The sequence below is a fragment of the Anomalospiza imberbis genome, chromosome 20 (genome assembly GCF_031753505.1).
Source record: "Anomalospiza imberbis isolate Cuckoo-Finch-1a 21T00152 chromosome 20, ASM3175350v1, whole genome shotgun sequence".
In the NCBI taxonomy this organism is placed as follows: Eukaryota; Metazoa; Chordata; class Aves; order Passeriformes; family Viduidae; genus Anomalospiza; species Anomalospiza imberbis.
Window position 1 is genome coordinate 10926987 of NC_089700.1, and position 13290 is coordinate 10940276.

Below are 13290 nucleotides of genomic sequence, written 5' to 3' on the forward strand. Positions count from 1 at the left end.
GACTCACAGGTGGGGAGGAGAGCCTTGTCCCTGCGCCTGGCACAGGCCAGCCCTGGATGGGTTGGGTTTGGTGGGATTTGCCCTTATCTTGACCTCTCTCTGTACTGCAGACAGGAGCTGCCGTTCGGTGTTGGAGCTGAGGGTGGTGGCTGAGCGCGGCCGCTGACCCTCGGAGCGATTGCTCTCGGCTTTGGGGCAGCACAGGGGAGCTGGCTGTCTGGAAAGCTGAAGGCACTGGGTGGTTCTGGCAACATCTCTTCTGCTATTAGGGTCTTGTGCCTATGTGTGCTTTGGTTTAATTTTCCCCTGTGATTTGGCCCTAATTGCCTCAAGTACTGTTTAGAGATGGGTCAGTGGCTGGAACTGGAACGGGCACATCTTTATAATGGAAGAGCATGGATGGGCTCATGAGCTTGATACGGGGAGAGAATGATAGGGCACTCCCAGCAGCTGAGGTCTGTGGAAGCAGCTGGTAGGGTGGTACTTTGCAGGGGGAACAGGCACGGGCTGGACATTTGGATGAGACCCACTTGCATTTGGGGAAAAAAATCTGAGTCTGGGCTCTGCCAGAGCCAATGTGTGCATGGGCTATCCCGGATGGGGTGACAGGGTGGCACAGAAGTGGTTTTTGGAGTGAGGGTTGACAGGAAAGCCTCGCACAAGCAGTGCGCTTCTCACAGGGAGCGCAAGGCAGGTTCGGGTATCAGTTGCCAAGAACAGTATGGGCAGTTAAATTTAATTTTCCCCCTTAGCTGGGTGAGTTGTTGCTCGTGCAGCAAGTGCTGCGCTGACAGCAGCTCTGTAGGTGTTTCCAGTCCCACTACAGCACTGATGGGCACTGGGACATTTTTCAGTGAACAGGTTGAGTACCTGCCTGCCTCCAGCCCAGCTGGGTCCCAGGACCCATTTGAATCAGTTTTTGCACTCATGTTTTAAGAACTTGTGAACAGAGTAATGAGAAGCCCCAGAACCCAAAAGAGGTAGTGAGGCCTGCATTGCCTTTGGAGCTGCTTAGTTGTGGAGCCTCAGTAGCCAGAACTTGTCTCCTTCAGCTTCATCTCACATGGGTACAACATCCCCAAAGCTGTGTCCCTGCTCCCACATCTCCCCTGGATGAGAGGGCAAAGTGACTCCTCTCCTTGAGCACAAACGGATTCTGACAGCAGAGGTTGTGGGTCCTACCCCCTCTGGGCTGGGTTTGTGACTCTGGTACCGATTTACAGCTTTTAAAGCCTCTGGATCAGCTGGTCCTGTTCTCTCCCCCTGCTCCTGCTCAAGGAACAGGAGTGGTTGGCTCCAGTGCTGGTACCAACACTTTGCACCGAACAGTAAAGAAACCAAAAAAATACCTGCAAGAGTTTAAAAAGCTTTTAATGGACTGTAAGACACTAGTAAAAGAAAAATCTTGTAGGAAAGATGCACTGTAGTCATTTATTGATTGCTTTCCAGGAAATTCAGAATTTCTCTAATAGGAGCAAGTTCATTTGCAGTGAAGACTCTGCTTTGTTGCCTCCAACACCTCAGAGGCTGCTCCCTCCTTCCCCCCTCCCCGCCCAGCCCCGAGTTACAAATACCTGTAGGGTCAGACAGGAAACCGAGGGTACAGAGCACAGGGACAGCACTTGGCTCCAAGAGTCAGTAAAAGAAGCAGCGCGGATTAGCACGGGGCACGATCCAGGACAGACAGCGCGAGGGAGGGAGAGGCTGGGCGCCGGCAGCGCGGGGCTGCGGCCAGCCCACCCTTCTTCTACAGCTTGATCTGCTTGGGAAACAGGACATTCAACTCTGTCGGCATCCCAGGGCCTGCAGCAGCCACATCTTACCTGCTTGAGGACAGTGACAACCCCACAGGCTGTGTGTGGGAGGGGAGGGGACAGGAGGATTTCTTTAGTGGCACTCGCCATTCAGTACGGTCCATTGCCAGCAATGGCAGCTCCCAGTGCCAGTCCCAAAACCAGTGTGCAAAATTGCCAGAGACAAAGGTATTTGCCAGAGGTTTCAGTACTGGAGGAACTTCAGTTTTTATTTAAACCCCTTCCCCAAAACCTGGTACTTTCTGGTTGTGATTCCGTCAGGTTCAGGGCCCTCAGTTCTGTGTCAACAGCTCCTGTTGCAAATGACACCAGGCCTCTTATTTCTGAATTTTCCTCCCCTCTCCCCTGCCCTTAAATAGGGCTGTAATTCCCTCCTCACTCCCCTTAGCTCAGCCCTCACTTGCTGCATTCCCACCTCACCGAGGCACTGGGGTTTCCACTGCAATGGAAGTTTGTGCGCTTTTTTAAAGATCAAGCCCTCACTCTTTGGATACAGTATCCCAAGTTACTCAACAGCAAGCAGAGGCAGAGGTGGAACAGTGAATATAATATATCTATATATATATATATCTATATATATATATATATCTATCTCTTTACCTTGAAAATTAGAATGTGAATGTTACAAAACCCCACTGAATTGCCAAACTGCCAACCAAACATAGAAAAAAATGTTTAAAGGGATCCCATGGCTATATCCTGATGTAGAAAATGCTGTACATCCCCTACTTCCACATGTCACAGGCTTCAGTCATCTCAGTGACAAATATGGCTGTTCTCAGCCCAAGCTTGAATAGTGACTGGGGGGAAATCAATCTTTTGGCTTGGAATCCACGTTTTACAAGAACGTGGAGCAGTGATGGGGCTGGTTCTTTACTGGTTTAGCAAAGCAGTGTCCTTAGTCAACATAAAAATGACCTGAGAAATGTTACATTCCTCCAGACAGTTCATTTGGAATTCATATGTACAAAGTAGAAATAACTGCTGCGCACACACACGACACGGACACACACACGGCAGGAGGGCCCCGCGCGCCAGGACGGGTCTGTGCTGCCTCCGGCCACTTCCCCTCGCGTGGCAGACACAAGCTTGGGCAGACAGATTACATTGCTCAGATTAGTTCTTTGCATTGTGTATTAATTGTACCAGTGCAATAACATTGTCAAAAAGGAGGAGCTGCTCCAAGGGCAGCTAAGGCCCTGGGCCAGATTCAGAAAAGGGTGGTTTAAACTTTTTTTTTTTTTTTTAAAGCGAGGTACACGTTAAGCAGAGCTCTGTGTTAAGGGGATGGCAGCAGAAGGCGTGCTCAGCTCAGCCTCTTTCTCCTCCACAGCTTTGTCCTCTGCTTCCAGCTGTTCCCCACTTTTCATGCTTTCCTGGAGCTGCTGGCGTCGCTGCACCTCAGCCTTAAGGTTCTCCAAGTCTTTTTGGCTGAAGGGGAAAGCAGCAAGGGGAGCAGACATTAGACTGGCTGTGGGAATGGTGAAGCACCAGGACAAGGTCATGTTCATTGGGGGAACACTGCTTGCACCTCCCTCCCCAACAGCTCAGCCATGCCTGAGCACAGCCAGGACCCAGTTTGCTGGCTGGGTTTGAACAAAGAGGCACCAGGATCTGCTCCCTTAGTGGGGCTGGGGCAGAGCAAGGGGTTCATCTCTCTGATGGCCAGGCAGCCTCCAGCTGCTGATGCTGCCTTTTTACCACCAATGATTATTTGCAGCCTTAGAACAACAATCTTGGCTCAGGTCATCTATTTCCACCATCATCCCCATCATATTTTCAATTAGAAGTATAAAGGACAGTTCATAATAATTAAAAAAAAAAAAAATCTAATAGTCCTGCTACTTGCAGGTCTTGATGATGCTAATCAAGGCCTGAATTGGGATCTTGGCCAAAACAAACAAATCCCGGGGAGCTGGTTTCTGCTCTCTTGTGAACTAAGACAATACAGACTTGGTTTCTAAAGGCATAACCCAGAAGGATTACTGTACCTTAGTGGAATGAAGAGAATTCCATTGATAATGTTCAGCTGCTCCAGGACACTGGCCATACTGGGAGCTGTGAACTACATCACAAGGGAAAAAGTTTTAGCAACCTAGAGAGGACTCTGAACTGCTAAGCATGTCCCTTTACCAACGGTTGAGAAAATGGCATCATTTACATTATCTACCTCTGTATATCCTAAGCTGGAAAGCACCATCTAGAGCTTCCCACCAGTTCCTGCAGGGAGCTCCTGCTGAACCCTGCAGGACTTCAGTTAAATACATCACGGTGCCAGTTCCAAAATGTGTTGGGTTTTCTACCCTCCTTTAAGTATTTTAACAAGGGTAAACCCTTTAGTGTTGTTTTTATGGGTTTGAGCCTCTTCACTGGCCACAATTCCCTGGACTTTGATTTGATTCAAGGTCCTTGTTCTCCCTTCATTGCCATGAACTCCTCAGGTCTGTTGCCAGTTCTCCACGGGGAGAAGAACACCCACACACAGAGCACTGTCCCACTCTGTCCTCCCTGCAGCTGGAACCTTATTTCCCAATCTGCTGGAGTACAGCCTGGCGGGAGAGCGCCCGTGGCTCAGGCCGGGTGCTCTGCCAGGTGTGGAGGCAGGCAGGAGCAGCTGGGTTTGGCCCAGGAGGGCCAGTCATTGCTGCTCCATGTAAGGTAAGACAGCCCCTCTGCCCTCCCTGCCCAGCCTCCCCAACCACAACATCCCTGGAAGGAGAACAAAGCATCTGGTAAAAGATGACAGCATTTTTGAGGATGAGGAAACTGAGGTATTTCTGGCTTGAGCAACCTGCTGCCTGGCAGTGAGTCAGCAGCAGGGCAGGGTTGTGTGCAGGTGTGCCAGGCTCTCACCCCTGGAGCTGTCCCTGTACCCCGCTGGTTCCCCAGGCACGCTGCAACGCTGTGCTCCATCCACACGGCTGACAGCACACTCTGAGCCACTGCCCTAACAAAGGCTTCTGCCTGGGAAGGGTCTGACCTGGGAAGGGACAACCACTACCCGCTCCTGACAGTCCGTGTCCCTCAGGAGCAGCTGGACACAGCTTGCTGCTGGCACAGCACGCTCCCCAGTGCTCGGGGTTACCTTCAGTGGCATGATGTTGGCATTGGAGCCATTCTTGTAGATCTCGTTCATTGTGCGCTGCAGAGCGACCGCTTGCTGTGTCAGGTATTTCAAGTACTCGGAGCTCTCTTTGGTCTTTTCATGGTGTTCACCAAGCTGATGGGAAACGGGGAAAAAGAAAAGGTTCAGCATCACAAGTGAGAGCAGGACCCAACCCAGGGAGCACACCTGGGTGCTGCCAGCTCAGCATCCCTACAGGAGCTCAGCAAAATGGATTCTACCTGCCTTGGCATTCAAAAACCAGTAAAACAGTTCCTCTGGGAGCCTTCTTATCAACATTTCACATTTTCATCAAGTGGGAGAATATTTGCTGGGTGAGCAGCATTCCCTGCACTGGGCTCTTCTTCCAGGAGCAGCATCCCAGCATCCCCCCACCTGGACCAGTATTCCAGCATTCCTCACACTGGGCTGTGCCCTCAGCCAGCTCAGCTGAGTCACCCCGTGCAGCCGCAGACATGCTCAGACAGCCCCGGGCTGGGCAGGAGTTTCACTGAGCAGCAGCCAGGCTGAGAGCTCACTACCAAACCAGTTTGGAGCTGGTATTTAAAGACTAGTGGCACAAAACATGGGAAGAAGAGACCATTTTTTTCCGAGCCCCACCAGAACGTGGGGCCATGCCACAACACAAGTGCTTGTCCAGCCATGGGTAGAGCACGGACACATTTGCAGGAAGCTGAGCAAAGACTCCTGGCATAGCAGTGGGCAGTTACTGCAGCAATTTTGCCCCGGCCCTACAAGGACTCCCTGGCATCCGCTCAGAGCTGTTTGTAGGAAAGGCCTCCCCAGGGCCCAGGCTGGGCACTGGTTTGCAGTGGAACTGCTCAATTCTGGCCCTGCAGCGACAGCACAGTGGGGCCACTCATCACCTGATTCTTGTAGATGGTGTAGCCTTCCTTCTCATGCTGCAGAGCCGACCGGAACTCTGCTTTGCTCTCGTACACTCGGGCAACCAAGTGGTGGCTGAGGGAAGGAAAAGGGCTGAGTCACTTCTCTGAAGAAGAAACATTTCTGTGCTGCAGCGAGCGTTCTGTGCCTCTGTGTCTGGGCTGAAAGTCTTAACACGAGTGTCAAAGGAGAGACTGAATGCAGCTCCCTAGGAGTTACTTCTTCTCAGCCCAGCGGAGGATTCAAATGCTACACTAAATAGGTTGGATTTTAGCTGGAATGCTGAGAAGTGACCTGCAGAGGTAAGGACTGGGCTGGGCATCTTTTGTCCTGCATCCAGGAAAGCTGAAGGCCACAACAGTGAACCGAAGGGAGAAGCACATCCATGGGAATGCCTTGGGGCTGGCTGCAGCCTGCAGCCCTCAGGCAGAGCCAGGCCTGAGTCCCCTGGACTCTCACCAGCTGGGAGAGCTGAGTTGGCTTGGACTGTTGGCCTTGGTGCTTCTGGAATGAAAAAGAAATTGCTGATTTTGGCAGTGTTTCTCTGTGGGAGGAGATGGGCCTCTCCAAGCATCCCAGTGCCACTGAGGGACAGCTGAGGACTCTCTGGAGCCTGAACATTCATCAGCCACTGGAAAACAAGGGAGGCTCTTGCAGGTGTTTAATCAGGTTGATTTGCAGCCTGATGGAGAACAGATGGCTGCAATGTGGCAGCAAGAACTGGGAGTGGGCCATGCCTGGCTGACAGAACCAGTTCTGCACTGAAGGACAGAGGGCACCCGGCACTGCAGCAGTGGGCACTGGGAACAGATCCTACAGGTGTCACCAGTCCCAGCTCCCTTGGGAACACACAGAAGCCACTCAGGGTTTTTATTCAAATACAGAACTTTATGGCAAAAGACAAAAGCACATGAAATGATTCTCAAAGATCCCTCCCTGAGGGCTGGAACAATTAAACATGAGCATTTAACATACTGTCCGTTTCCCAGTGTAATTCCCTTACAGGCTCTCTAACCTTTACTTCCCACATACATTTTTCTATTGAGAGTCCACAGGGACCAGGCTTATCTTGACAGATTTTCTGAGCAAGCAGCATCAGAGCAGATCACCCAATTAACCTTAAGAACAATGGATCCTCATCTTTTGAAATAACGAACTTGGATACTGCACCATGACCTCGGCTCTGGGACAAGACTGAATATCCAGTTCTCAAGCCCAGACCCTCCCATGTGAGTGCTCGGTGACTGTGCTCGCTCTGACAGCAGTGACCCAGCCCAGCACCCCACCCTGCCTCACCTCAGTGCAACCTTCAAAGACTTGGAGCCGTGATACTTGGAGCTGATGGCCAAGGCGTTCTCCAGGAACCGCAGGGACAGGTCATACTCCATGACCCCGTGGAGCACCAGGCCAATGTTGTTCTGTACAGAGAAGCCAAGCAGGCATTGGGAAGGACACATTGACACTACAGCTCCTGCTCTGTGAACAGTGGGACCCCACAGGTGTGTCACTGCCAGAAAGGCTGCAACCCCCGGCCAGTCCCTGCAGCAGTAACACGTGACAGGGACCATCGTCCCCCATGGGAGCTTGGCCCAAACGATCCAGGCACAAAGGAGTTTTCCTAAGGATTACAGGTGCTCAAAATCATCTGCAGTATCCCAGTGCAGAGCTCAGCACAGAGGCTGACCCTCCCAGCTAAAGGGTCAAACTCCTTTTTTCCTTCATCTGATGGGAACAACCAGTAACAACCCAGGAAAAGCACTGCCTAAACGTTTGTTTTTAACAGCCATCATGTGGGCATCTTAAAGGCCAAGAGGTTTCTCAGAGATTAGGAACTTGAAGACTCTTAAACGAATTACTTACATCTAAGAGTGCCATTTCTGGGTGATCCTCCCCAAATACCAACAGCATGAGGTAGCGTGCACGGTACAGCAGGTTCAGTGCCGTCGAGAGTTGGCTGTTTGCAAAGCAGTACAGAGCCAGGTGCATCTAGGACAGGAGAAGGGACCCAGCATCAATGTAAGGAAACTAATCTCACCTTTCCACTCCTTTCCTTAGCTGCACATGAATAAGAAGTCTTCCTCACTGGTTAAAGGACTTCAGTCACTTGGAAAAGTCCAGTCTGCTGGCTGATGCACAGTCCCACTGAGGTGTCCCTGAGGACACAGCACTGAGGAAGCCGTGTGTTATATTTCAGTTTCTCTTAATACGCCTCGCAGAACATTTCCAACCCGACTTGCATATGCATGTCATATTCTGACTGTGTTTCGGGGGGGATTCTTTCCTCTCTTTGTTTTTGACATAAGCCCAGGGCCAAAGCAGGGAGAATTAATATATCTAATAAAGATGCAGCAGACAAACACTAGAAGTCTAGGTTAAGCAGGACAAATAGTGAGCATGCAGGACACACTCAGCTTTTCACTTTACAGGATCTTAAAACATGGTGAAGTAGAGAATTCTGGAAAGGAAACTGCAGAAGAGAGGAAAATGCAATTGTTTTCCAGCTGCAGACATGAACTAAGGCTCTCAGGCTGCAGCCAGAGCCCTGAGGTGCTGCTGCTCCCCCAGCTCCCTATACTCACATATTCTTGGATGGTGTTGGGGTGTTCGATGCCCAGGACCCTCTCGCTCATTAGCACCGCTTTCTGCTGATTGCTTAAGGCCTGAACAGAACAGAACAGAACCCAGGGCAAGTCACACCACGCTGGGAGCTTGAGCGAGCATGGGGAAGGAATGAGAGCACTGAGGAGATCCCCTCAGAGCCCCTGCTTACCTCTGAGTAATCTCCCATGATATAGTTGAGCCGAGCTAGCAGCCTCAGGCAGGCACAGATTTCTACATGCATAGCACCATACACATTGTTGAACAGGTTTAAGGCTTCATTGATGAGCTCACAGCCCTCCTTCAAGAAACCTGAAAATAAGGTATATCCATATAAATATATATATAAAAAAGAACCTCCCTGGAGACAGGAAGTGAGACCAGCAGTGGGATACACAGAAACAGCTCACTGCCCTGACCCATCCTTGCTCATTGCTGGTGGCTTTATAGCAGGAGTGTTCCAGATGGTCTTGGACACCAGGATTCTCTACCAAACCGGGGCTGGCAGGTGGCCATGCCCCACATACCCTGCTCTTCCCATTATCAGTGGTCGTTCTGAGAGGCAGAGGCTCATGGGGTCTGTACCTTGCTGAACTTTTGCTTGCCCGCTCTGGAAGAAGTGGAAAGCATCGGAGGCTTTGGGGTTTACATGCTTCACTACAGGGAAGATGTTAAGAATATCCTCTTCTGTGAAAGTGGGCTTGTGCCTGTTGTCGAAGTTGTACTCCTTCAGCAGGATCTGGAGGGACCAAAGAGAGTGGAGGGCACAGTTACCACTTCCATAGGCACTTGGCAAGAAAAGAAGTAAAATTCTGAATGTGGATTCACAGTCAAAACATCTCCTGTACCACGACCTAGGACAGAACTCTCCAAGGTGGTCAGATGTAGGTGTGCACCACCACCTGTACGTGGCAAAATGGCACCACGGTGGCAACACTGAACCTGTGACAGGAGAGCTCATCCAGTTGTTGTCCTAGAGCCCACAGAGGACTGAGAAGGCAGTGCAATTGTTCTGAGGCTAGCTGTTCTTCCAAGGGACATGCCAGCAAGTTTACCCTAAGAGAGAACTGGATTAGAAATCTCCTTCTCAGAGCTGGGACCTGTATTCCAGCATGAACACCACAAAGACCTTTTGGGGCTCGTGCTGTGCCTGCAAAACACATTGCACTTACTCTTCATGTTCCTCAATACAGAACATGATGGCAAGGGAGGAAGGATGTGGATCTTACCTGGACTCCAGTTTTGAGGGAGATTTCACGGAGCAGGGTGATTTTCTGTAGATTATACACTTCAGCTGCTTGGTCAGCATTCTCACTGGAGAAAGTACACAGAAGCTTTAGCTCTCAGAGGAGTTTCTGCTCAAGGCCATTGCTCTATTGTGGGTACCTGAGGCACAGGTCCCTGTACAGCCAGGTGCTAACCCAAACCAAGGACTAACACTGCAGACTCTGCCCACGGTCTGTGAAAGCCTACAGAGCACAGCAGTGCTTTTACAGAAACCCTACGTGTGTTCTCAAAGCCCACTGCAGCGTTTGGGCCGAGTACCTTCAGCTCCTGGTGAGGAGCGAGCAGTCCCTGACACGAGGGGATGATCACTGCCCAACTGCCGAAAGTTGGTTTATCCAACTAGCCATGGCTTTTCTCTTGGGCCACTTCATTGGTGCTTCCAGTTTAGCATTCACAATGTGCTCCTTCCTTATTCCCCATCTCTGCTCATGTACAGGAGCAGTTGTCCTTTTTCTGGAACAGAAGCTCCCTTCAGCCTAAATCACTGTTGATATAGACAAGTATCTTCTGACTATACTGCTTCTGCTTCTCACCTTCTCATCCCTTCTGTACCCTTAGGAAAGGTTTCCCTTCCTCCTCTGCTTTTCATGGCTGCCTTTGCATCATAGGTTTCATCTGATTCAAAATTTCACTTCCCCCTTCCTACTCTTTGCCCAATTTCTTTCCATTAAAGATCTGTGTAAGTCCCTCAACAGTACAAATTTTATTCAAACAGAAAACAAATAAAAAAGGGAGGTCCTGTTAATGACCAAGAGCTACAGAAGTTTGGTGAATCCAGGGACAAGCCAGGGTCACCTGCTCCACTTACCATTCAAGACTGAAATCAAAATAGTTCTTTGCTTCTGAACAAATATTCTTCCATAGCTCCTGAGGGGTCATGCTTGCCCATGCAGTGTTATCAGCATTGCCAAGGTTCCTGTTTTTCCTTTTCTTATTCTTCTTCTTGGAGACCAGCTCATCAGCTGGAAGATGGGCAATGGGATTTGGGAAGGAGCTCAGGAAACAATTGAGGAAGTGGCTGATGGCAGCAGATAAACCTGACAGCTCCACACCCTACAGTGAGACACCAGAGTCAGTCAGGAGAGACACCTGCCATCCCACAGCACTGCTCCAAGCCCGAGCCTCACACACACCCAGTCCTACACAAACAGGGCCATCTTCCACGAGAGGCACAGGAAGGCAGTGTGTGCAAGTGGCACTAGCACATTTATGTCGATGCAGGATTAAGTCTATGCCTACACACAGAAATGTAGTGTAGGCATACACATTTTGGGCTGCTACCTGGGACAGAGAAAGCAGACAGTGTAAAGAAGATTTTGGCACTGGAACCAAGCCAGGTGTATTGCTAAGGCTGTGTGTGAACATGTACAAGGATATGTAGTGTTGAGCCAATTAAAAAGGCTTCTTAGAAGGGCAAAAGCAACACTGTTTAAGAGGGAAAAGAATTACAAGGAAAACAAGCTGTGATTTCACTTTTAAAAGCCTCCAACATAATGAGTGAGGATCTGGGGAGGAAAAGCATGAATGATTGCTCTCTGAGAAAGCTTTCTTCAAGTGGGAACTTGTTTTCCCTTACATACAGGCCTGTACCTATTTCTAAGGTACTAATGAGCTTGTACTTCTCGTTGCCATGCAACCCCCAGGAACTGCCTAATGAGAGGAGAACCCCAAACAGCCCAGTTTGTGGAAAAAAGTCATTAGGGAGGACATACAAGGCAAGAGGTCAGATTGCAGGTCATACCTGGAGGTACGTCTTGAAGATGTGTTTGGCTGATCGAGTGATCAATTCACTGATTCCAATTTTCTACCCAAAGGAACAAAGAACAGACTGAGTGCATTGGCAAGAATATGGAAAAATACACTGGGCTTTTGAAATGGTCTTCTAGCAAGATCTGCAGAAGATGCACTATTCTCCCTGCAGCACAGAACTGCAAGAGCATTTGACAGCCCTCCAGGAGCCAGTGAGGAGCCCCTGGCACCTCTGTGCCCACAAGCCACGGGTGCAGCTCAGCACAGCTCCAGCAGTGCTTCAGGGGCTGCCACAGCCCAGCCCCTGCCTGCTCCTGGGCAGCCACACTCACAACACTTCAGAGTTTGATCCAAAGCCCAGATGTGTCTTAGAGACTTAAAAAATGCATGGCTGAAAATCCAACTGTGCTACTCACTATTAGATTTGGGAATCCCTGAAGCAATTCTCTACCCCAGAAGATACAATTCCTAACATTATGAAATCCATTAAGGATTTGGAAAAAAAAACCTCTCCAGCTACCACTTAGAGATCCTCCTCCCTCCTCCCCTGTTTTTGAAGCTGTTTATTTTTACACAGAGAGAATAACTGGCCAAGTGGGAATCTCCTTGGGACAAATGATGCCAGAGTGGTTTGAACTGTCTGATGTTAAACCTGATGCTTACAAAGATGTGATCCAGCTGTGCATGGCCGGGGGTCTTGGTGATGAAGTTGATCACTTTGCCCAGGTAACGCATGTTGATGCCCCTCTGGTGCATGGCCTCAGCCAAGGTCGCCCCATCCATCGGGAGCACTGTGTGATCCAGGCAGTCCTTGACCTGCAGGGTATGTGCAGACTTCGGTTACTGAGGACAAACATGAAGCAAAGAACTTCCATTTTTAAAAATATTAAAAAAAAAAACTCCCACACCAGGAGGCAGGACAGGCATTCCCCAATGCCACTGCAGACACCTCGTTACCTGGGGCTGAGGGTTGCCCTGAAAGCAGGCACTGACCCCAGAAAAGACTCTTTTGGTGGGTAACACCTGCTGAAACACCAGGGACCACCATGGTAACACAGGCAGGGGGCACACCTGCAGTAGCCAGCCCAGTCTGGGCCAGGTCCTTGCCACTGGGGCCAGTTTCACTCCTGTGTCTCAGCAGGGAAAGAGCAGCACTACACTCCCTCAGAGACAGAGGCAAAACAACTCCTGCCTGTGCAAGTAGCAGGCTGACCCTTCTTTAAGGGCCTCACAGTCACTAATTGCTATTTCCAATTAAAAGAGTACGTGGAGCTGTGCACACACAGCTGATAAGGACAAATGGCACTTGCGTGTTAAGTTCTGCTGCAGTTGTGCTGATAAACAGTTGTTTAATTCATGTCATGGAGTAACACCAGCTCCTCTCTGATATGCACAGGACTACCTGCTACAGCAGCTGGTCTGCAACCTGCTCTCACACAGGCCTGTGCGGTGTTTTGGGTTTATATCCTGGAGTATCAACTACCTTGTAATCAACAATCACCGAGCCCTTTTCTGGCTCACTCACCTCATTTTTTGTTTAAAGACTGAATAGCTGGTTCTGAAGGCTCTGCTGACTACAGAATTAGTGGATTTAGAGTTCAGAAGAAGCTTTCCAACAAGGAAAACCCTCTCCTCACACAAGACCAACAACTCCTGGACCTCTTGCAGTAGAGCTCATGAGTTCTCCCCTGCCAGTTCCAGTGCCTGCTCTGACAGCTGCATTAGCCATCAACTCAGCAAGCATCCCAGGAAGGGAGAAACTGGGATTTCTTATGTGGTCAGGTGCATGGGTAACATCCAAAATGCTTAAGACTTATTGAAGGAGTTTTTAAT

The 13290-nt window shown here is 49.9% G+C and overlaps 1 protein-coding gene across 2 annotated transcripts in view; it reads right to left on the bottom strand.

Moving 5' to 3' along the window:
* Window positions 1-1353: 1353 nt before the first annotated feature.
* The window catches only part of CLUH (clustered mitochondria homolog), a 33015-nt gene continuing 21078 nt past the window's right edge, over window positions 1354-13290 (bottom strand). For both annotated transcript variants that reach the window (XM_068210781.1, XM_068210780.1), the window contains exons 14-26: window positions 12121-12273; window positions 11450-11512; window positions 10517-10761; window positions 9651-9735; window positions 9007-9160; window positions 8594-8733; window positions 8403-8483; window positions 7684-7809; window positions 7120-7241; window positions 5805-5898; window positions 4900-5034; window positions 3806-3879; window positions 1354-3245 (exon numbers count right to left, since the gene is read on the bottom strand). In XM_068210781.1, coding sequence (XP_068066882.1) covers window positions 3077-3245; window positions 3806-3879; window positions 4900-5034; window positions 5805-5898; window positions 7120-7241; window positions 7684-7809; window positions 8403-8483; window positions 8594-8733; window positions 9007-9160; window positions 9651-9735; window positions 10517-10761; window positions 11450-11512; window positions 12121-12273 — 1641 coding nt within the window. In that variant the 3' untranslated portion in view covers window positions 1354-3076. The remainder of the gene's footprint in view (window positions 3246-3805; window positions 3880-4899; window positions 5035-5804; window positions 5899-7119; window positions 7242-7683; window positions 7810-8402; window positions 8484-8593; window positions 8734-9006; window positions 9161-9650; window positions 9736-10516; window positions 10762-11449; window positions 11513-12120; window positions 12274-13290) is intronic.